This window comes from Chlorocebus sabaeus, chromosome 15, assembly GCF_047675955.1.
Source record: "Chlorocebus sabaeus isolate Y175 chromosome 15, mChlSab1.0.hap1, whole genome shotgun sequence".
Taxonomy (NCBI): domain Eukaryota; kingdom Metazoa; phylum Chordata; class Mammalia; order Primates; family Cercopithecidae; genus Chlorocebus; species Chlorocebus sabaeus.
Window position 1 is genome coordinate 76,038,046 of NC_132918.1, and position 24,010 is coordinate 76,062,055.

At 37.4% G+C, this 24,010-nt stretch overlaps 1 protein-coding gene across 2 annotated transcripts in view; it reads right to left on the bottom strand.

Moving 5' to 3' along the window:
* The window catches only part of GADL1 (glutamate decarboxylase like 1), a 168,525-nt gene that overhangs the window by 36,537 nt on the left and 107,978 nt on the right, over window positions 1-24,010 (bottom strand). The window contains exons 13-14 of one of the 2 annotated variants that reach the window (XM_008009354.3): window positions 22,833-22,884; window positions 14,634-14,723 (exon numbers count right to left, since the gene is read on the bottom strand). In XM_008009354.3, coding sequence (XP_008007545.1) covers window positions 14,634-14,723; window positions 22,833-22,884 — 142 coding nt within the window. Of the gene's footprint in view, window positions 1-14,633; window positions 14,724-16,019; window positions 19,661-22,832; window positions 22,885-24,010 lie in introns of those variants that run through there. The other variant, XM_073023666.1, reaches the window with a different exon arrangement.

The window sequence follows — 24,010 nt, forward strand, 5'->3', positions numbered from 1 at the left end:
CTTGTTCATTCTTTTTATTTTGGACCCATTAACCATGCCTACCTCCCAGACTCCCACTCCCCTTCCCATTCTCTGGTAACCATCTTTCTAATCTCTTCAATTGTTTGTTTAGATCCCACAAATAACTGAAAACATGTGATGTTTGTCTTTCTGTGCCTTATTTCACATAACATTACAATCTCCAGTTCCATGTTTCAAATGACTGGATCTCATTCTTTTCTATGGCTGAATAAGACTTCATTGTGTATATGTACTGTACTTTATTCATCTGCAGATGGACACTTAGGTTGCTTTCAAATCTTAGCTATTGTAAACAGTGCTACAACAAAGGAGTGCAGTTTTCTCTTCCATATACTGATTTCCTTTTAGGTTGACAATTAAAACTAGGATCATAAATAGGTACAATCATGTGTCAAAAGTGAAACTATAAAGGTACACATACAAATTACACATGTACGTATGTGTATTCATACATATACATATACATACTCCTCAACTTACAATGGGGTTACATACGCATGATCCCATCATAAATTGAAAGTATTGGCCAGGTGCAATGGCTCACACCTGTAATCCCAGCACTTTGGGAGGCCGAGGCGGGTGGATCACAAGGTCAGGAGATTGAGACCATCCTGGCTAACACAGTTGAAACCCTGTCGCTACTAAAAATACAAAAGAAAAGTAGCTGGGTGTAGTGGCCAGCGCCTGTAGTCCCAGCTACTCGAGAGGCTGAGGCAGGAGAATGGCGTGAACCTGGGAGGCGGAGCCGAGATCGTACCACTGCACTCCAGCCTGGGCGACAGCGAGACTCCGTCTCAGGAAAAAATATATATATATGGTAAGTCAAAACTGTATTTTATTACACCTAACCTACCAAATATCACAACTTAGCCCAATCTACCTTAAATATACTCAGGCACTTAGATTATAGTTGGGCAAAATCAACAGGAAGCCTATTTTATAATAGTGTTGCATATCTCATAGACTTTATTGAATACCGTACATTACATCAAAATTGCACGTTTCTCACATTGGAAAGTTGAGAAATCCTTGGGGTCTAAGCATTGTTAGTCTTAAAGACCATATCTTTATATATGTCTTCATCTATAGAGATACATACATACATATATATATAACCTTCAGTCAGCTTTTGACCAGAAAATTCTAAATGAAGAAATGTGAATATATCAGAAAATATCACCTTAAAATGATATAACTTGGTTATCTATATTTGAAAAATGACTAAATCCTCTTGATAATACAAAGGAAAAAATCTTTCCATTGACTTTTTTTCTTAAAGAATAAAATTATAGAATATTCCTATTAAACTAACATCAAATCTCTAAATGAGGATACAGGATTTAAAATACTCCATAATTTGGGCAGAATAGCATAGAAAGTTTTTAACATTCATAAAAATTCAAATACATATTAAATAAACATTTATCTTTACTGAAGTAATTTTATATTTAAACTTCATACAAAACATTGCCTAAGATTTTTAAGTTTTTCAAAATTTCTTAATTTTTTTCTTCATGTCCTCAGTTATTTATCTTAATAGTTACAAGAACAGATATTCAGATCTGAGTCAATTTCCCTACTCATTGTAAGAAGATACACAGCATAAACTAATTTCTGAGACATCGGATAGATTCTGGTGTGTAGACTCTAAGAGAAACCTGCAAAATTTGTAAGATTACACTTAAAACATAAAAAATATAACTCATAAGAAAAGTAAAACTACAGGACCAGTGCATTAAAGCTGTTTGATTTTCAGTTTACTTCCAATTTTATGGAAAAATTGAGCCAAGTGTAGTTACATTTTATCTTTCCGACTATCTTTCATACTACTTGGTCCTTCTTTATAATTTTTCTAAGCCCCTTACTAAGCATTTAGAGAAATCACTTGAAGGATATGTCCCAAGCATCAAGAACAGTGGAACACAATAGATGCTCAATAAATATATTGTTTAATGAATAGGCAAGTTCCCATGAGAATTCTATCTCTGATCATCATCTTACACTTGTTAACTCACATGAGAGAGGTGATTAGTACCAAACTAAATGGCCACAGTATTCTAGTCTACCTCAGTACACTTCAGGGTACTCACCGCAGGTTGTACTGACAATCTCCATTTGGAATTAGGCAGGTGATACTACAATTGATTAAAGCAAGCTCTGCTGAGGTACTGCCAGAATTTGAATTATTCCTATCCTTAAAACAGTGAGGCACTACCATTTCTAGAACATCCTGTAAGGGGGGGGATACTTTCATAAGAAACAAAGCATAATCCAAGGACAGATTGTAGGAAAAGTCTGACAATGGAGGTTTAGCCATCTGTAGTCACAACAGTAAATTGACTTTTTTTCTTTTACATTCTGAACTGATGATTTGGCCAGCAGAACCAAAACTAGATAGCAATTTACAACCCTAACTCTGCTAGATTTACGCAAGACAGAGGAGGTAGTTCCCTCAAAGGCAACGTTAGGAGAGCCATCAAAATGTTCATTTTCCCTAACATGTCTTCCTTATTAAGCTGTCCTTATCCTGAGAATTCCCCACACAGATCACTCATCAGAAGTGGTAGCTCTCGGCTCTTCCTGCACATCAAAAGCCAGATAAAAAGATGATCCTAGGTTTTTATTGCAGACCAACTCGATCACACTTTCAGGATGAGTAGTCATATTCTATAAAACTACAAGTGGGATAATGGACAAAGAACCATGTCTTCAGAAAGCCACGATAAGCATATAAGTTGTCCAAATCAAGTTCATGCCTTCATTTATTGATTCAGCAAAATATTATGCATCCTACTATGTGATAGCAACATCGTGAAAACATATGAGAACAATCAACCCCATTATTTAACATTCAGTACCAGGGCTTGCTTCATGGGTGTACAACCTGTGCAGCTGAACAAGGCCCTGCCCTCAGAAGGGTATGCTTGGTTTAATGCTCAGCTGTCAGCATCTTAAGACTCTGGGTAATTTTGGAACAAGGAGAGCCCTACATTTTTTATTTTGCATGAGTTTTTGTAGTAGCCAGGCTTGGAAGGTTGAAACTCAAATATGACCCTAGTGTGACACATTGTCCCCACCTTCATCTCCCCTGCAATCTACTGTATCATAGGGAAATTATAATGCATCGTCCCTGTGCTGAAATTCATCAGCTATTTTCCCCTATGCATTGCATAATTTCTCACTGTCTCTCTCGCCTCTAGCTTGACATCTTTTCCAACCCCCGCCCCAACCCCCCACAATATTGGTTTCCTATTGTAACTGCCGAGACAGGGGAAGAAAATGTGTCATAAAAGTATCTGAAAAGTATCATGCTCAGGTGCCAGGAAATATAGTTCCTGGGAAAGCTGAAAGGCTGACCTTCTGATTTTAAATTGGAGTCAGACATAAAAACTGACTGTGTTCGTTAGATGATATTGGTTACAAGCTATAAATGGCTTACAAACGATTACATCATTCCCCATTCAGAGGAGGAGACAAGTATATATCTGGGGCCTCCAGGAGGAAATTGAACATGGGGCACCAAGAATGAAGAGGTGGTAGGAATATAGGCACAAGACGCCAGGGACAAAGAAAGCAGAGAGAGAATACAAGGAGGCGGGAATGCTCAATTCACTCTCATTAACCCTGAGCACCAGGGATTCAAGATGTGCAACCAGCACAGTCACACAAGCTCCTGAGCAGACAAAGGCCTCATGCTTGGTAATGCTCTACTGTTGCCATCTTGAAAATTTAGTAGTTTCTGGAAAAGGAACCCCACATTTTTACTTTACACCAGGCTCTGCAGATTATGTAGCCTGTCCTACTTAGCACTATGTAAAGTGGTTAACGTGTACTATCCTATTTAGTCCCTGAAAATCCACAACATAATTACTGTGATTTTTTTGTTGTTGTTGTTTTTTTGCATGAGGAAACGGGCATGGAGCGGTAATATACTTTGCCAAAAGGCACACCACGAAGAAGTGATGAAGCCAGAACTCGCATTCGGGTTTTTCTGACTGCCAAGCCAGTGTGTTTTTAATGACTGTGATAGGCTGGCTTTCCAAGTAAAGACAGTAGCAGGTTGTCTCAGTCTGCTAGACTGCAGGGGACGTAAACAGGATTAGCAGAGGACAAGGTAAGAAGGTTGAGTAAAAGATCACTGTAGTCCCTGAATGATAGACTCTTTCCTATGGGACAAGGGGAAACATGAAAGTTGACATATTGAGAGTTGGACTTTAGGAATTCTATTGTGATAGTGTTAAGGTATTTTGTTGAGCAAACAAAAAAAGGCATGGAGAAGATATCTTGGGCTCATATAGTCCTTCCAATATGAAGTAACAGGATGAATAATAATGAAAGCTAATATTAAGCGTTTACTCTGTGCCAAGCACAATGCTAAGCACTTTACAGTATTTAAGCATTATACCAGTCAATCCCCATCAGTTCTGTGAGGTAGGTAGTTTTTAACATATCATGTTATTGATGGAAAAATGAAAGCAAGTTTCAGTAACTTGTTCATGGTCATGCAGCCAGTGAGTGGCAGAGGCATCATTTACTTAACTCCAGAATCAGTGATTTAATCTTCAATAAGAATATTTAAAAGATGCCATTTTTAACTTAAAGCGTTCTAAAATATATAAAAACTAAATTATTAAAGAATGCCATTTTACAAAGTTAGCAGATTTGAGAACCTATTGTAAAGGAAAACCATTTAAATCCTTTGGTTCTTGGCACAAAAAAGACTCAGATCAATAGAACAGATTGGAAAACTGAAATAGTTCTTAAAATTGTAACACATAAGTACCCCAAAATAAAGTGTTAGGAGGAATTAATTAGAAAAACTGGATAATACTTTGAGGAAATGATCAGGTTAGATTCATACTTCGCATGGTGCACTAAAATAACCCCTACATGGATTAAGGAGTTAAATACAAAAAATTGAATGACAGTAAAGCCAGCAGGAGATGGAATTAGAATATCAGATTTGTGAGAAAACGGTAACTTCAGCTTTGAAGCAGTGGAATAAATTATGCAGGAAAAGATTGACGGATTTGAATACATAAAAAATTTAAAACTTCTGTACAATGAAAAAACAGCAAGACTAAATACAAAGGACATTATACTGAAGGCAATATTTGCTTTCCATGTTACAAAGACAGCTTTAAAACCCAAACCATGTTACCCTTATTCAAATTTACAAGGAAAACATCAGATCTCATATATAAATACTTAAAATATGAAAAAAATGGATACTGATCATGAGAAACTGTTCAGCCTACCAACAATTAATAAATACACATATGTGTAAAATTTTAGAAAGGTAAAATATCCTATCTCAACTTCCCATACTCCCCTTATCCCTACAACACCCAATGCTGTCAGAGTTAGATTGAACCTGGTGTACGCATTCCTTGCTGCTGGCATTGTAAATGTATGCAGACTTCTTAAAAAATAGTAATACAAAGCTAATCAAGCTCAAAGTCGCATGAGTGTTTTCATAGTCAGCAATTACATTTTGAGAATTTTATCTCCTGGAAATAATAGCAAAAGTAGACGTGAGAAAAAAAAGTTCATCTGTTATTTACAATGGCAAAATCCTAGAAACCTAAATGCTCCAAATTATGGGAATGGTTTTATAAATTATGAGAGGGACTACTTGTTACAGAGGGCAAGCCATTTGGAGATTTTTATTTTCAGGAGTTTGGTCCAAAGGGATGAGGAAAGAGACAGTGTGAAGTAGCTTGAGGGGAAAACAATATTAAGGAAAAATTATGTCATTTCTTTCATTGAAGCCTGGACATGTTTATCAATTGAGGGGGGAACAAGATATTAGAGGAAATAATGAAATTTTGAGAAGGCGAAAGGGAGAGAGAGAGGACGGGGCGGGGTGGGGGAGGGGAGCCGAGAAGGAAGAAAGTGGCGAGACTGCAGGTGCAGTGACCGCTGAGGCACAAAGAAGCCTCAAAGGCAAACGTGGAAAAGTTTGCTTTGGAGACAAGGGATGTGACTTCCTCTGAGATAAAGTGAAAGAAAGAAACATATTTGAAGTGAAGAGAAGGAATAATTTGATCCTCTGAGAATTTCTGACTTGAGTCTTTCTTGGTCTGGCAGAATCGGATACCCTTGGCACCTGTGATGCTGTAATTCTGTAACATTTCACAGTTGTTCACTCAGCATTTAGTGTGTCATTTTCCAGCTATGACCAAAAACGTGAGCAAAAGTGCCACCAGGGGGCAGGCTGGGCACTGGCAAAGGACTTCAAAGAGACCATGGAAAAAAGTCTTTTGCTTTCAGCCCAGGGATCCATTCTTTTTTTTTTTTTTTTCCCAACAACAAATACTACAAGTCCAGAGCAATTTCCTTAATGGTTGTGTTGTGGGTATGGATTTTGCTCCATAAACTCAAGTGTGCAAGAAATGTCACAGTACTATATTTTCTCTAAATAAAATTAAATCCAACTGCAAGCCACCATCCTAGGCAAGGCTGCTGAAAGTCACTCAGTCGTTATTACAGCTCCCACAGCTCCAAAGGATTCTGTAGAGGTAATGAGGATCTTATTCAGTGCTCATGTTTAGGTCATTGGTCCATCCAGTGACCAGTGAAATACTTATGACCTGAACCAACATGATGTCTTTGTATACTGTGACAGTGCTGTATCCTTATCTGTTAGGATATGGGCAGAAGTTCCAATGTCTGGAACACATGCACGCATGCACACACCCACCCACCCACCCAGATAACTCCTTAGGAATCATCCTCAGCTTCCCTGCTTTGTGTAACCTATCTGTAGAAATTGTCTCCTGTACCCTCCTCTGGCTTGAGGGAAATTTCTCCTGCTTCCTCCTGTGCCTGCCTCTTTGTTGCCTCTATGGTCTCATGATGGGCCAGCTTAGGTTACTAGAACATCTAGGAAGATGGACATCTTCAGAACACACAAACCTCAGGAGAAGGCATGAAGCCCAGAGGCCCTGTCTAATTCTTGGAATCCGGAAAGGAGAAAACACAAGACCAAAACGCACCCACACCCATATGTCTAAATTGTGTTACCACATTTGCCACAAGGTTACAGTCTTTAAAACCCACTTCACAGTCTGACAGCGTGAGACAGTTTTTCGGTAGATGACAGAGCTCAAGCATCCCTCAAAGTCGATAGTGGGCCAACCCCAGAATTGTTGCCATAGAGGAGCAAAGATGAAGAGACAAACTCTCAAGGAGCTTCCAGTGACACACACACACACAGGTAATCAAGGACTGATGAATTTAGGTAGGAATTGCAAGCTAAAAGCCTGAAGACCAGATCCCACTGACAAATGTGTATTACACATTTCTAAATTATTTGCCAGTATTGAAAACATTAAAAACAGTTCATGTAAGCATCTGTATATTATCTAGCTTCTCTTAAAAATAAGACTTGGCAACTCTGATCTGCATTCCTGCATGGCAGTCATGATTAGGAGCTGAGTAGAGGTTGCTCCCTTTAGCTGGGGCCAATATACTTCAGTGTATCACAGTCCCCATCACTCCCTCCTGTGTTATGCTCGGGCTCCTCTCATTTATGCCACTTGTCTAGCTTCTATATGTATTTGGGTTTGCAACTCGACTGAGTAAACCAAATAAAACCTTAGAGACACAGCAGTAAGTGGCCCATAAGTATTAAGCTTCTGCCTTTCCTTGATGTTCACCCTGATATATTTGGAAATTCAGAATTATTTCACTTAGACCTTAAACAGACACTAAAGAAACAGACTTAAGTGATAAACTTGGCTCATGTGCAAATGTTACACAGAAAGCCAGTGGCACTCCAGTACAGAGCATAGTATACTTTTGCCTCATGTGTGTGTCTATAGAACAATAGACCTGATGTACAAAAAGATGTTTGTGAAATGCAGCTTTAGCTGTTCCTTGGCCTCATTTCCTAGGACTGTCATCAAAGGTGCCCAGTGGATCAGTCGGTCACAAGTGAACAAGTGTTTACTGTTGTGAGCTGTGGGTGGCCACTCCCATGAAAATTCCTCTGATAACTGGTCTCATCCTGGCCTTAGGCCTCTGAGGTCAGCCTCAGTCTGCAGTAAATGCCAGCTTCATTCCTCTCTATTTTAATTTTCAAGAGATAGGCCAAACTCAATGTATGCCACAACAAATTGGAACAGTCCAACAGAAACAAGAGAAGGGAGGCTGTTAAACTCAAGGAAAGAAATTTATAATGAGGACATCTGTACTTATCTGGCTTTTCTGGAGAGTTCAAGTTACTATCCATAAAACACTTATATCTATGAAAATGTTTAAAGACCAAAACAACATTAATTAGCAAATAAAGTAATAATTCATTGAAACATGCTATTAAACACAAAAGAAAACTCAGAACTTCCCCCTTAAACATGCACAATACAACAAGAATTTTATTGGTACTTTTTGTTGGTTGAAATTGTATAAATCCAGTGGAGTATATTTAGAAAGACAACAATTAACAACTGGAAAAGAGATGAACATAAAAGCAAGAAAAGCACTGAATATTCCCTGCCCTTCAGCTGAAGGAACACTACAGCTTCAGCAATCAGCTGAAGCTGGCCATAATTATATCAGAAGTACCTAAGTGGCTTCTCTTGACCCTTAGTTGCAGAAAGGTGTAAGAACAAAACTGATTACCATTAGAATGCATGACAAATTGTACATAATCTCTACCTGACAGAATACTTAAAATTTTATATTAGCTTTTAATAGTTCAGGGAAAGAGCATATGATGTCTACAAAACACAGAATATTAGCTAAATATTCTTGAAATCTACATCCCAGCCACTATCCAAATAAGGGGAGCCTCTTAAGTCATATTTAGAACTATTTTCTTTAAAAGGCACTTTGATATTAGACTCTTTAAACATAAATTTTAAACTACAACTTGAAAGTGATATCTACTAGGAAACAGGATTTTTTGAGGGATATACTATAAATTCTGTAGCATAAGGTTTAAAAAAATCTAATCTTTGAACATTTTTTTAAAGCGCTGCACCTTTGAAGACCCAGGTGCTTTTAGTTCACAATCCAAAATTGAGTGATTGAATATACTAACGTCAAAGACAATGACAAAAGAAAATCAGAATTCTGAAACAATACACAAGCCTTCAATTGTTGTGAACTTGTGCACGTGTGTGCATGTGTGTATGCATATCTGAGTCCCTAAGAGATCAGAAGACATATACAGAACTGCTGTTGGAGTGGCTAGAAATATGTCCAGATACTAGACACGCAAAAACACATTCAGAAAATAAATGGGGCAAGGAAAGAGATGCTAAAACCCTCCCTAAAATCCAAAGCAGCAGCCTGTGTGGAAGTCTTCACTGTGAGGTTTCCACAGTGACGTTTCCACATCACCCTACCCAGATTATGCAGTCTCATCTTCAAGTGCCGTTAATCAGAAACCTGCCAGGGAGAATACTAAATTCTTAAGATATCTGGGATATCAAGTTTTATCACCAAACAATAAAACCCATCAAGTAGATTTTTAAGATTTATTTCCCCTCTACTATTGAGAAAGGAGCCTGTTATAAATAACATTAGTCACAAATCTGCAGGTCAGCAAATGAAAAAAACAACCATACATGAATATGAAAAGACAGCTTGTTAATTACTTTTAAGAATGTAAATTTTGTTGGCATAATGTAGAATTATTTATGAAATATTGACAAAAGAAGAAATCTTCTATATCAGAGTACCAAGTAATGACGGGACAAAACAAACAAGTGGAATTTTCAATTACATTCTCTGGGTCTAACATTTCCCATCTTATCTTTGCATTCTATCCTCAACTTCCTCGTTCTAAATATCTGATCACTATCGGGCAGCTTCAGAAGCAAACATACAAACTTATTTCAGGAAGTTACTTTAGAAAGCGAAGTATAGGGCTGGGTGCGGTGGCTGACGCTTGTAATCTCAGCACTTTGGGGAGGCCAAGGTTGGGTGAATCATGAGGTCAGGAGTTGGAGACCAGCCTGCCAACATGAGTTAAAACACCATCTCGACTAAAAACATGAAAAATTAGCTCTGTGTAGTGGTGAGTAGCTATAATCCCAGCAACTCAGGAGGCTAAGGCAGGAGAGTCGGTTGAACCCAGGAGGCGGAGGTTGCAGTGAGCCAAGATTGTGTCACTGCACTCCAGCCTGGGCGACAGAGTGAGACTCCATCTTAAAAAAGCAAAACAAAAAAAAAGCAAAGCATAACTTTACCACAATGCCGGAAGCTTTCAGGGAAACCTAGGAAGCCTATTGAAGATCACTATGAACCACCACTAGCAATGCCTCTAAACTGAAAACCAATGCAGATACTGTGTGTATTTTAGCAAGGAGGGAGAGATGGGAAGGGATGACATTGAACACAATACCTAGGAACGTGTCATAAGAGAAAATAGTTTGCAAACTAATCGATTGAGTATTGTATAATGATCCTTAAAGAATGGTACAAGAAGATTAAAACATTTTAATATTTAAAACTTCAAAATTCATCCTTACAAAAATTTTGTGTTAAATCTACATGCTATATTTCTCAAGTAATACGTGTAGATAATTTTAAAATGGTAAAAATGTACCATATTGGGCTTAATGCTTAGTTTTTCTGGCTCTTGGGAAATACATGGTTGAAACCTGGATAATAACTTCTGTCTAGATAAAGCACTCAGGGAAATCTGTGGCTTCATTGGATCAATTACTCCACTAAAGTATCTCATTTTATTGTTGTTGTTTTCACAAACATACACTAATTACAGAAAATTTTCAAACTGAAGAGAAATATAAAATCACCTACAACTTTAAAATATTTTAGCACCTCTTATGTACCCTTAAAGCATACACAGTATTTTATATGTACTCATGTACATTTAAGCATAAAATTTCGATATTGGTATAATACAGTGGCTGTTTTAAGCCCCTTTTTAATAGGAATTATTTTGAAACACAATTTTGTCTGGACACTACAAATTTGTTTATAAGTTATGTACTAAAATTTAACCAGTTCTCTATAGTTGAATATTTAGTTTCTTCTGAAATATTTGCTATTTTAAAATAATGCCTATGAATGTCTTAGTAGCTTCCCCCAATATTTCTATAACTATTTTTAAAGAATACATTTTTTAGAAAAGGAATTTGCTGAAAGAAAAATGAAATTAAGATATTGATATGTTTTATAAAGTTGCTTTTCAGAAAAATGGTACAAAATTTACCCAAGAACAGCTTACAGGAGTCTCCTGACGCGCTCACCAACAGTAGACAATCAACATTGAAAACTACAGTGATTTGTCAATTTGATTAGTGAAAGATATCCATTACCCAGTTTCCAGTGTTTCTCTAACTCCTCTGGCCCAATTTACTCGGTATAAGAAATCACATAGGTTGAGTTAGAAAAGTGCCTTAGGGATCAGACATGGAGGACTTTGGATGCCAAAGAGACAAGATTCAATTGGTAAGACATGCTAAGATTTTATTCTGTTGGACAGTGGTTCTCAAGGAAATGCTACTACATGCCTAGGGAATACAGGAAATTTGGGCAAATGCTTTGGATTTTCATGATCTTGAGGGGGTTGCTACTGGCATTTAGTAGGTGGAGAGCAGAGGTGTCAGCTGCCCTGCACTGTGTAGAGTTATCTTGAGTGACATTGAACTGTCCCATGTTTTACACAACTTTCAAATGTCCTAGTAGAAATGCATGAGGTAAGAAGCCTGATTATAATTATTCAAGCACAGAACCTAACTGTTTTACGTACCAATGCCAAATATTTTGTGGCCATTTTTAATAGTTTTCTACCGTGTAAAGCAAGGGAAAAATGATTTCTTCGGAGTATTCGCAAAAGTTGTTCATCATTTTTGAAAAGTATATCACTAATACCATACTGTTATTTTCATCACCAATATCACCTACTTATAATAGTGTGCATTCATAAATAGCCTACATTCACTGTGTTTCTAAGAGTATATGCAAGAATCTTATCACTTCCTCATGTCTTCCAGTACTGTCATGCTTAAGCATTTACATAATATTTTTATTATAAACTTTCACATTGTATCATAAAGTCTTATGTAGCCCTTTACAAAACTGCATATAGGGAGGTCATGTATTTCATTGGTTTCATTTTAGAATAGTAAAGGGTATATTCTAAATATCGTATTTTACTATAAATAGTGGTCATTGACTCTCACATGGTTGAGACCTGTTGCTATATGGGACTAGGGGATGGGAAGCAAGTCAGACTTCCAGCCAGAAGAGTGACATGATGAAGCAGAGATGGAGGTAAAGAGGCTGACAGTAAAGAAAATAAACTGGAAAAGGAGATGGCAGGAGGCAAAGAGACCAGAAAATGAGACAAATACAATCTTAGGGAAGTAATGAAGACGTAAGATATCAATAATGAATCAGAAAGAGGAGCATCTTATGGTGGGCATCTTGAAAAGAGGTCATTGGAACTCAGTGATCCAGTATCACAGAGTGTCATCATATTGTTAGGCCACAGACTAAATTGTGTTCTCAAATAGTCTCACGTATGCGCACATACTTGCAAGCACACATGTACACTTATACCCTCCAACTCTCCCGATTCATTACCAAATAATCCCTCTCCCCTTCTGCCGCCAAGTGGAAGATTTATCACACCAGCGATTCTGAAATCTGACAGCTCAACCTGACAGTCTGCATCAGAGGGGCAAAGCCTTAATTTGTGATTCTCTGTTCAAGATAAACCCTAAAATAAATTTCAAGTGTGCTTTAAGTACACTACAGGTTATAAATCATACCCTTGCATTCTCATTCTACAGTAAGCATAAAACCACATAAACAATATGTATACATATACATATGTCTCCCTTCCCCCTTGCCAAATTCATGCAGACACCTCGACTTGCAGGAGGAGAATGATAGGAAACTAAAACTCAGGACTGGTGATAATTTGTCTGCAGCAGGCATTTTTTCTATTCAGTGGCAACTATATAACAAATGAAGTTGTTACTAGATCAGGCAATGGTTGTAAATGGCAGAAAAGCATTTCCAAAATTAAGGGATGGAGAGTCCATGATGGGCAGTAAAGAAAATAAACTGGATATTTACCATATGATCCACTTTGGCAAATATTGGGGATAAAAGAGAATGTCCCAATTCCTGTTCAATTCCCAATATAAGATAAAAAGTGCATTACACGCCAGGCATGGTGGCTCATGCCTGTAATCCCAGCACTTTGGGAGGCCGAGGCGGGCGGATCACCTGAAGTCAAAGCCTGGCCAATATGGTGAAACCCCATCTCGACAAAAATACAAAAACTCAGCTAGGCATGATGGTGGATGCCTGTGATCCCAGCTACTCGGGAGACTCAGGTGGGAATCACTTGAACCTGGGAGGTGGAGGTTGCAGTGAGCAGAGATCGTGCCATTGCACCCCAGCCTGGGCAACAGAGCAAGACACCATCTTGGGCCGAAAAATACCCTTTCTACTTTCACTGGCACAGTTAATCTCCATTCAGGCACTTCTTGGCTACCTTGTGATTGTTTCTCTACTTGTTGTCTCTGGGAATATTGAGTTTCTCAAGGGCGGAGACACATCCTTTTGATGTTTGTATTTCCAGTGCATAGTTTAGTGGACATCGGCAAATGTTTGTCACTTATCTGAGCAGGGAGTTTTTTGTTTTTGTTTTTTGTCTTCTTAAAGGCTATGGACCACAAAAATTGCTTAAAAAAAAAAAAATCCTTTTCCCCCTGAGGGTTAAGGAGGGGTTTGCAAGTCAGAGCCTTACTAACCAGGGTCATAAAGTCAGCTGTGCTGACTTGATCTCACTCAAAAGGGTAGGGAATTGCCTGATTTTGTTGGTGCTAGCCCGTGAGAATTTGCACTCTACATGACCACATAATCCCCAGTGGAACTCCCATGGGTTCACTTTCAATATGCATTATGTTCATACATCTGGAAAGTGGGATCAAATAGTGTTACTTGCAAGACTCCATAGTTCTTGGAAATCTGAATCAGAGGCAGGATTATAACTGGCAGGGCCATGCTAGGCGAGGAGTAGATGAGACACAAGCAGTCCCTAGAGCCTAGGGCCTCTCCTCACACTGTATGATCAGCCCCAACAGCTGTGTGTGAAGACACTTCCAAGCACATTTTGTTCGATGTTCAACTGAAACCCATTGCTAGCATCTCTTCTATGTAATCCCCTTGGGTGTAAGACATAGGGCCTTTGTTGAAGACAGAAGGTCTCAAGCTCACAAAAAGTATCAGATTTAGATTTTTAACATTATTTTCCAAGTAAGGTGATACAACAGCCCAGATGCAGTAGCAGAGTTGAAATAGTCATTCATCATACAACTCTAACCTTGTGTCCCATGACCAGATGGCACTTCCTGAAGTACACTGTGAGCCAGAACTTCTAACAAATTCCATAATTATCTTACAACCTAATTGTTTTGAGAGTGTGTGTCAACCATGTTAATTTGTTAAATGTAAACAACATCTACAACTGTTTGGCCTGTCATTACTTTTTAACGAACTAGAAGACACTTCTCTAGATAAGAGGGCCTAGCAAGCACAGAACTACTTATAGGATCAACAGATAATGTGCACTGAATCAACTTCATCAAAAAGAAAAATACCATTTACTTATTACTTACCAAATTAAGTTTTGCCCAGAACTCAGGTCCTTCTTTCATCTCTCTGAGGCTCGGTGGAATGTACCAAAAGCAAATATTGGCATATTCAGGCTGAGAATTAGAAAAAATTTAAAATTGTTATCCTAAGATTTATCTTAGAATGCAATTAAATACTTTGAAAACTTAATTTCTTTAAGGGTTACCATGTGTATAAAACTTTAACATATCACAATCTTAGAGTAACAATCCCTTCTGCCTTCTGATAACATCCTATTTAAAAATTTTCTTCTCCATAGTGTGCACCTAGCGGGTTCCTTCATCTTAATGTGAAAAGAGCAGGAAAAAAGTTAAGTTTGAAGCTGACTCAACCCAGTTTTGTCAGTTAGTGCCTGCTTACATATATGCTTAGAGATGCCCTGGATCCTTTCTCTCCAACACTGATCCTTAAGTTATTTGCTATATCATCATAGGCTTCCAATAATTATTTTTCTTAAGGCAGCCAAAGTTGGCCCCTACACCTGACAAATGCAAAAGCTTTGATTACCTGTGAGTTGATAGTAGCACGACATGCGTGGGCTTCACTAACCAGCACTATGATCCTAGCCAATACTGCTTTTGAAAAAAGAGCATCACCTTGACTCCCGGCTCACAAATATCAGTAAAAGTGTGAATTAGCTAGAAGACCTATTCAAAATGTAGAGTCTGAGTTCCTATGTTCAAAATGTCCAGTGTCTAAGTCCATCCCAGAAAAGGCTAAAGAATTGGCAGTTTATGAAGCATGTCAAGTGATTCTGAAGTGGGCAGTGTATGTTCTATGAGAAACTGTCATCTACACTAAGTAACCATAACCCAGTCATCTTCCCTGCTGGTCTGTTTTTCTATCAGACATGATTTGCTTAAACGTGGAACTGTATTCTAACAGACTTTAGCCCAGCCGTTGTCATGCAGACAAGGCTTCGTCCTCACTGGACAAAAATATAGGAAGTTCCATGACCAAAAGACTTGTACTCAGGATGAGGAGATTTGGGACATTATGTTGGGGGTTCACAAATTAGACATACAGAATTGTATTCAGGAAAGATTGAGTCATACACATCTTCCTCATTGTCAGTTTTACACTGACAATATTTGAACTGATTTTCATTTTCTGCCATAAACAGTTTGTAATAACCAATGTTATAACAGTTCTCTAACCATCAGAATTACGCTCTAGTATATAAAGTTTCAAAGCATTTCATAAAGAGAAATAGAACTATCATCTCATATCTTAAAATCAAGACTGGTGAGATATATATATATATATATAAAATATATATAATATATGTAATATAAATATATGTATTTTTTATATATATATAATGTTTTGAGTTTAGTGGATTTTAAATCATAAGTGAATGCCCAGAAACATTCCCAGTTCAACAAGGTAAGTTCTTGATCTTATTTCATCTCTGAAATTAACATTCTTATAGCTCTTCTCTTGTCAAGTTCAATAAGTCTTCAAAATAAAGTTAAAAATGAAACACTGTAATTCAACTCAATTTTCACAAACATTTATGAGACTACAATCATTCTTACAAATTACACAATTTATATGTGGATTTCTGATGTATTGAAAGTAATGGCAAAACTGCAATTACTTTTGCAGCACTGTCACTAGATTGTGTTATGTCAGTTATCGATTTATTGCCTCTCAGCTACAAATCTACCCTTTTTTGAGTGTCCTAAAATAATGTAGGTGGACTCTGCAGATATTTCTCCCTTGACATCTGGTCCAATCTTAAACTTTGTCAGCAGAGGGTGCTGGAGAGACACTGGAGAAGGAAGGAGGAATGCCTTCCTGGTGTGCTCACTTCATGGGTCTCCTACAGAATCTGTGGTTCTTTTCAGCAGCACTGGTAACCAGAAACCAGAGCACATCCCCACCCATCGACCCCAGCAGCTTCCCCCAGTACATCCCTTTCAGGTGGCATCACAGGCAGCAAGTGAAGGGCCCATAAATGGCTTTTCCTGGCATACTCCCCTCAGGTGGTCTCATGAGAGATGCCAGCTAGGCACCTTGCCTTGGATGACTTCTTTGGCACTCCTTCTGGGTAGCTTGCAGTGATTTCCAAGTTGTGGCATGGCCCCTGTGGATGGCTTCCCTCAGCTCAGCAATCCAGACTAGATTTCTAGTGAGTACCACCAATGTAACACCTCAGTAAATTTTTGTTATCCCATGAGCCAAGGTCATACTCTCTGAAGAGGTCTAGACCTCAGTCCCGCGAAGGGATGGCCTTTCTCTTGGGTGCTCTATCTCAGTTCTAGGAGTGGTGGTTGCTCTCTGTCTGCTACTCCTGTTCATTTTTAGGTTTTTCATTCTCTCCTATGAAGCAATCCTCCGTTACTCCAATCCCTTAATAATTCTTGATACTACATTTCCCACTTTACCATGCAGTTCTTGTCTTCTGAATGGACTCTAATATGTGTCACCAAATTTGTTATTCCCTTTCATTTGCACAGGAACATTATAAAACAGTTCACAATGTTTTATCTGCTGTTATAGGTTCTATATTTTACATTTTTTAGTAAGTTTCTGTTTAGCAATAGATCTGATTCCTTTTGCCCAAACACTCTTAGAATGGAATGGCTTCAGTGCTACATTTGAAAGCTTATAAAGTCTTTCTGAGAGTTCATTTCATTGGAAGACATTTGATGCTTCATTTGGAGTATCTTCGCTTTGGTAATTTCCCAAATCATTAAGAGTTGAAAAACATACCTTTTGAATTTCTGCAAAAGTATGAGTTTTTCCTGTCTCTGCCTCTGTAACTTGTATTTTACATAATTTTTAAGAGACTTCAAGGCACTGAGTATTTTCAGAGTAAAATCATTTATACACCACTTTAGTTGCTTACATACATGAAAGTCTGACTTCTTGGATGTCCTGAGAACACATTTAGTCTGTTCTAAAATCCACAAAATTAGGAAGGTAACACAATAGTTCACGTGTCTAATGAAGGGTACAAAAACTCCGTAGCAGCAAGTGCATTATCATCATCTTTTAAAATTCACAACAAAAGAGTAACGTGCCATTAAAGAAGAATTTGAATACATTTTATACTGGTTTTCAAACAAAAAATACATAAAGTTCTTTATCAATTTCAGGAAGAATTATTTAGCAAATTTTGAGACCATTTGGGAAAGAAATTAGTGGTCACTAAGAGGTAGCAGCTCACATTCTGAGTCATATCAAAAATTCATCTCCTTTGCTTATACTGTCATTGGATCAGAATAATAAAAGCTAGCACTGTTTTGTTTTAATAAATATATATGCAGAATCCAGCACACAGATTCAAACAATCATGCAAATATAGACTGAAGGAAAAGCTGGAATAGTGAATTTTAATTGACTTCAAGCTTATAGGTGTTAAGATTAGACTATTGAAAAATTTCAAAGGCAGCACTGGATAGCACAAAAAGCCTTAAGTTTTGGAGTTGCAAGGATGTGGCTTTGAATTTCAACTTCATCAGATCTTTGCTGGAATGAGTATCAAACTTTCTCAGTTTCTGCTTCCTAAACTAAAATGTAGATGATGTCTGCTCCATCGGGTTGGTTTGATGATAGAAAAAAAATGTTTTCAAAATTTAGTACCATGTCTGGCACACAGCAAGCACTGTAGTCAGTGACTATTATTTGGGGCCATAATGGTAAAAAGAGATGTCTTTTAAAGTGAATGAAGTAGCTCCATTAAAACGTGTACTAGTGAGGTACATCACTATGTTAATTTCTTGCTAATATATTTGAAGGGAAACATTAATGTCCAACGAGGGGCTAACCAAGCTGTCCAACTTAATATGCAAAACTTTCTGTGTTATAGATATTGACTAGGCATCAGGACGAGAAAATGACTAACACTTTCTGAACTTGGAATGAATAGAGGACAGGGTGTACTGAAGAGAGGTGAAGCTAGAATTGAAGATGGGAGTTTTATGTCATGAAGGACTTCTTATATGACATGCTTGGAAGCTTGGGCTTGATTCTAGAGGAAGATGGAGTCACTGGAGAGTTTCACTACTCTAGGAAATAGATGTCATTTTCGAAAAGCTGCTGTAGCAGCAGTGTGGAGGTTAGGCTGGAGGGATCTGAGACTGGAAGGTGGGACACAAGTTAGGAGACAGTACCTAGATAGTACCAACCTGAAGAGTGATGAGATCTTGAACTAAGGCAGTGGCTTTGGGAGTGGAGAAGACTAAGCATTCAAGATGTATTTAGAGGGGAGGAAAAGGAGATAGTAAGAACAACATCAAGACTTTTGCTTGGGTGGATCATAGCTCTAATGACCAAAAGAAGAAAGTAGAATTTTGGTAAGGAAAATACTACACTTAACCTTTAGAAATGTTGCATTTTTGAGGTGTCTGTGGCATCTAGGTGAAAATTTCAGGATATATTCATATTACAAAGGCCTAGAGTTTAGGAGCTAAGTTGAGGATGAGGAGATATAAAGAGGCTATTGATAAAGCTCTGGATGTGAAGAAATTTCAGGGAGACTGTGTGGCCAAAGATGACAGAGTATAGAAGAATATTTAAGGGGGTGCACTGATGAAAAAACCCCTTAACGTGGAGACTGAAAAGAACAAGTCACATGGAATGAGAGACTGGGGAAGGAAATCAAAGAAACTAAGACAAGGGAGACTATCAAGAGATGGAGTAAATAGATAACATGATGCTACAGAATTTCAGCAAGATGAAGATTAAAATACGCATTGGATTTAGCAATTAGGAGGTAGTTGTAAATCTAATAACTATAACAAGATAACAATGTAAGAAAAATCACAATTGCTTGATACATATTAGTAGGTTCACTTATTAGAACATGAATAATTAGAGCTATCTGGAAGAGGAATGAACTAGCGAATTCTCTGCAAATAGGAAGTATTCAGAGGTTGACCACTTGTTAACAGATACTGTTAAGATAGCTTTCCTGCATTGTGCAGGAAGTTGACTATATGTCCTCGAAGATCTTCTGTAGCTCAATGTTGATGAAACATTAATAACTCCTCCTAGTGTAGACCTTGAGAAAAGAAAAACAAAAAAAGTTGAATAATTAGGACTCTCCCAAGAGATAAAAATAAAATATGTGAATGATAGTATAAGAATGAATATACCTCTAGGAAACGTCTATTAGATCTTAGATCCAACACAGAAAAAGAGATGATTTTCAGAGGCCTATGAATAATTCAGAATTCACTTAAAATAACTTTCAATCATCTTCAGGAAATGTATTTTTGTTCTTTTCAGGAAAAAAAAATTCAAGTACTGGGTATTGTCTTGTGATGTTCATCTACAATTTCCAATGTTCCATTTAACTTTCTCCTTGCTGTTAGACAACGGTGATACATGTACTCTCTCTCAAATACACACATGTACATATACATATAGAGACATACAAATGCATATATAAGCAAAAAGACTATCAACTTAATACTTATATGTGACATTCAAGGTCTAATTCTGCTTTATTTCTTGGTGTAATGAAAAGCAGCAAATGCAGATCACATACAAAAATTCTTACAGCAGGAATTCTGGAAAACCATTTAGAAAATCACCTTCACTGCTTGTGGCCCAGCTGGCTCCCACAGATGAAAAATCCAGGGGCAGAAGGCTGACTAATAATTAAATCCTACCTTAGCTTTCATTGCAAGGACTTGAGTGTTTGCAATTTCCTAATGACAATGGTAAGTGGTTCCTCTTTTCTAAACCTTTAGGAAGAATATATAAACAACTTTTTAATTGGCCCATCTTTTTTCTCACTTTCAGCTCTATCAAAAGACTGTACAGTTCTAATGTATGCAGGACTTTTCATAAGCACTAATAACTCCCATCACCAGAGAAAATAACACAACTCAAATTTGAGAAAATAGGAAACTCAAACCCGAGAAAATATAATCAAACTCAATTCAAGTAAAATAACTGCTTTTTCTCCCATACATGCTTAGGTATGCACCTCTAAAATCTATAGACATTTTCTTACATAGTTATAATGCCATTATGCTTCACAAAATTGACAATTCCTTGACACCATCTAATAGCCAGTTCATATTCAAAACTCCCCAATTGTTACAAGAATTACTTTTTACAGTTGGCTTGTTCAAACTGGGATTTCACAAGGTCTATATGCTTTACTTGGTTGTTATGCTTATTTGGTCTCTTTGAACCTAAAGAGATTATCACTACTCCCTCCTTTATTTTTTCCTCACGTCACTGGCCTATTGAAGAAACCAGGTTGTCTATTCTGTAGAACTTTTCATGCTCTAAATTTGTCGTCTTTCTAGTACTACCAGAAAGTTGTTTATTATTTTGGAATGCATGCAAGATCTTCCATATCTGTAGCTTTCTGGAACTCGGGAAGCTTAGAACTTTCTAATCTGGTGCTTCCTTTGTAGATAGTAGTGGAATCCATGGTCTAGATTCTCTGGAAAGTATTTCCCAAACTTCCCTGAGGACTATTGTCATATTTCACTTTGGCTACTAAAAAGTTTCCAAGTTTGTCTTCCTTATTTTTATCTTGTCCTCTCTTCACTATTACTTTTTCAACATTCCTCTCTTCTCATGACATCAAGCATCTTTTAAAATGCAAGTCAAACCCCTGTCGTCTTAAAACATCTCCAATGACTACATTTGGAGTACAGGCGAAAGGCCTTTACCTTGACCTACCTGACCACCTCTCCAATTCCGTCACCTGCTGCACACTCCCCTTCATTTAATACAACTTTTTTTTGGCTGCTCAAAGATAGAACTCTCTTCAGCTTTAAGCCTTGCAGTTGTTTACCAATTCTGCCAGAATGTCTTTCCCCCAAATATCCGCATGGCTTGCTGTTTATCTTTATTCAGATCTCAGCTCAAAGATAACCTTAAACTCTCCTACCTAGATTACCCAAACCAAATAAGCCATCCCCATTTCAGCATTTTACCCTCTTCACCCCAATAAAATAATATATCTATAACCTTGTCTAATTATATACTAGATTATCTCATGAACATGTTTTATTGTTTTAAGACTCTTACTACCTGATTTCCCTATTAATTAATTTGCTTATTTAGTGCGTTTCACTTTCCAGTCAAATGTAAGCATCATGAAATCGGGGCCCCTTTTCTGTTTTCTATCTCCTGTGCCTAGAACCATGCCTGACACATAGTAAATTGTTCAATGCATCTTATTGAATACCAAAAAAAAGCTAGATTTCTTTTTCTTTTTACTTTCCTTTTTTTTTTTTTTCTTTTTTCTTTTTCTTTGAGACAGTTTCGCTCTTGTTGCTCAGGCTGGAGTGCAGTGGCGCGATCTTAGCTCACTGCAACCTCCACCTCCCAGGTTTTAGCAATTCTCCTGCCTCAGCCTCCCAAGTAGCTGGGTTTACAAGCATGAACCACCATGCCTGACTAACTTTTGTATTTTTAGTAGAGACAGGATTTCGCCATGTTAGGCTGGTCTCGAACTCTTGACCTGGTGATCTGCCTGCCTTGGCCTCCCAAAGTGCTGGGATCATAGGTATGAGCCACCAATGCCCAGCCAGCTAGATTTCTTATATATAGCACAGGCTCCAAGACTAGAATCTCTAGGTTATTTTTACATTTAGGTTAAAAACTGCTATAATACATATACTATAACAAAATCTAAGATAACCTTGCAATTTGTTTCTTAAAAACCAGAATTACACATTAAATATTTATATTTTCTAAACATGTTTTAGAAAAAAATATATTCTCTAGCTTTGTAACAACCTCATTTCTTACATATAGCAAACAATACAACATCAACAAAATGACTTATTTTCCCGTTGCTCTAAAACAAATATGCTCATTATTTTATAAAGAGAAAACTGTATGCAGTATTGTACATTCACTTAATTGATTTTCACATGCAGGCACCACTACATTACAGATGAATATTTGCAGTACAATCATTATGCAATTTATATATCAAGATAGAGGTTATAATTCAATATTATCCTTGGTAATTGAGCATTTTAATTTTCAATACTTAAAGGCAAGTATATTCTCTGAATCCAACAAAGGAAAAGTACTCACTAATAGAGTAAATTAACATAATAGACTCTATGAATTAAACTAATTACTTGTTTTTAAGTCTGCAACACAAAAACCAATGAAATATAACAGATTAGAAAATTACCACCTTCATCACTGTTAACTGACAAAATCACAAGCACAATTACACAATCACTTACTTCCAGCAGTAACTTGAATCCTTCTCTTTTCTTGATTTCATCTACTAGGTACCTAAAATTAAAAGTCACAATATTTATAATCTGCAATGTAAAAATGTCATGAACATGAATGATGTATGACAAAACCGATTCAGAGACAGGACTTGGAGATAAGAAAGATACAGATAAAGGTCAAGGTATAGGTAGAGCTATGGATAAATACTCCAGACCTACTGTTATTTACTTGGCCTGAGTAAAAAGATACATCTTTTTGGTGAGGTCTATCTCACATGTTAGCGTCAGGCTTTAACCCTGGTGTGAAAAGCTAGATAAAGCAGGTTGGATATGTATCTCTTCTGAACATGTGGGTCTTACTTTCATATCCTAAATCGGGGATTTAACACAGGCACTTATATTAAATAGCTGGCTTGGAGGAAAGAGGTTTTTTTGGTGTGTAATCCTGCTTGTAAGTTCATTTAAAATGAAGGAAGATCAACATAATCTTAGTACAGCACAGAGGGAAGGAGGACTGATAATCAGTATCATGTTAAAAGTAAGTGGGCTGATTATCCTTAGCAAACTAACACAGGAACAGAAAACCAGACACTGCATGCTCTCGCTTGTAAGTAGGAGCTGAACAATGAGAACACATGGACACAGGGAGGGTAGCAACATAACTAGGGCCTGTCAGGGGAGGATGAGGGGAGAATATTAGGGAAAAGAGCTAATGCATGTGGGGCTTAATACCTAGGTGGTGAGTTGATAAGTGCAGCAAACTGTAGTTCATGTTTACCTAGGTAACCTGCACACGTACCCCAAAACTTAAAAAAAAAATACAAGAAAAAATAAATTACTTGAATATGAGGGGGCAAAAAAGTGGGCTGTAGCCATTGATAGAATATCTATAAAGTCATTTTGGATGTTGGGGGAAAGAGAATTATCACTCCTAAGGGCATGGATGAAATATGGAATATGAGTGAGAAAAGACTAAAATAGTATTGAGAATATAGTGCTCTATGTAATAACATTGACTCCTCTCTTTTAGGCTTGGCTTTTGTGTATACCAAAAGAAAAGTCTGAAATGGCCTTGAAAACTAGCGATTCACAAGCCTTTAAATGTTCACAACATTTGACCCAGTATTTCAAATCTAGGAATCAAATCTAAGGAAATAATAGAGACACTGACAGAAATGTCTGTC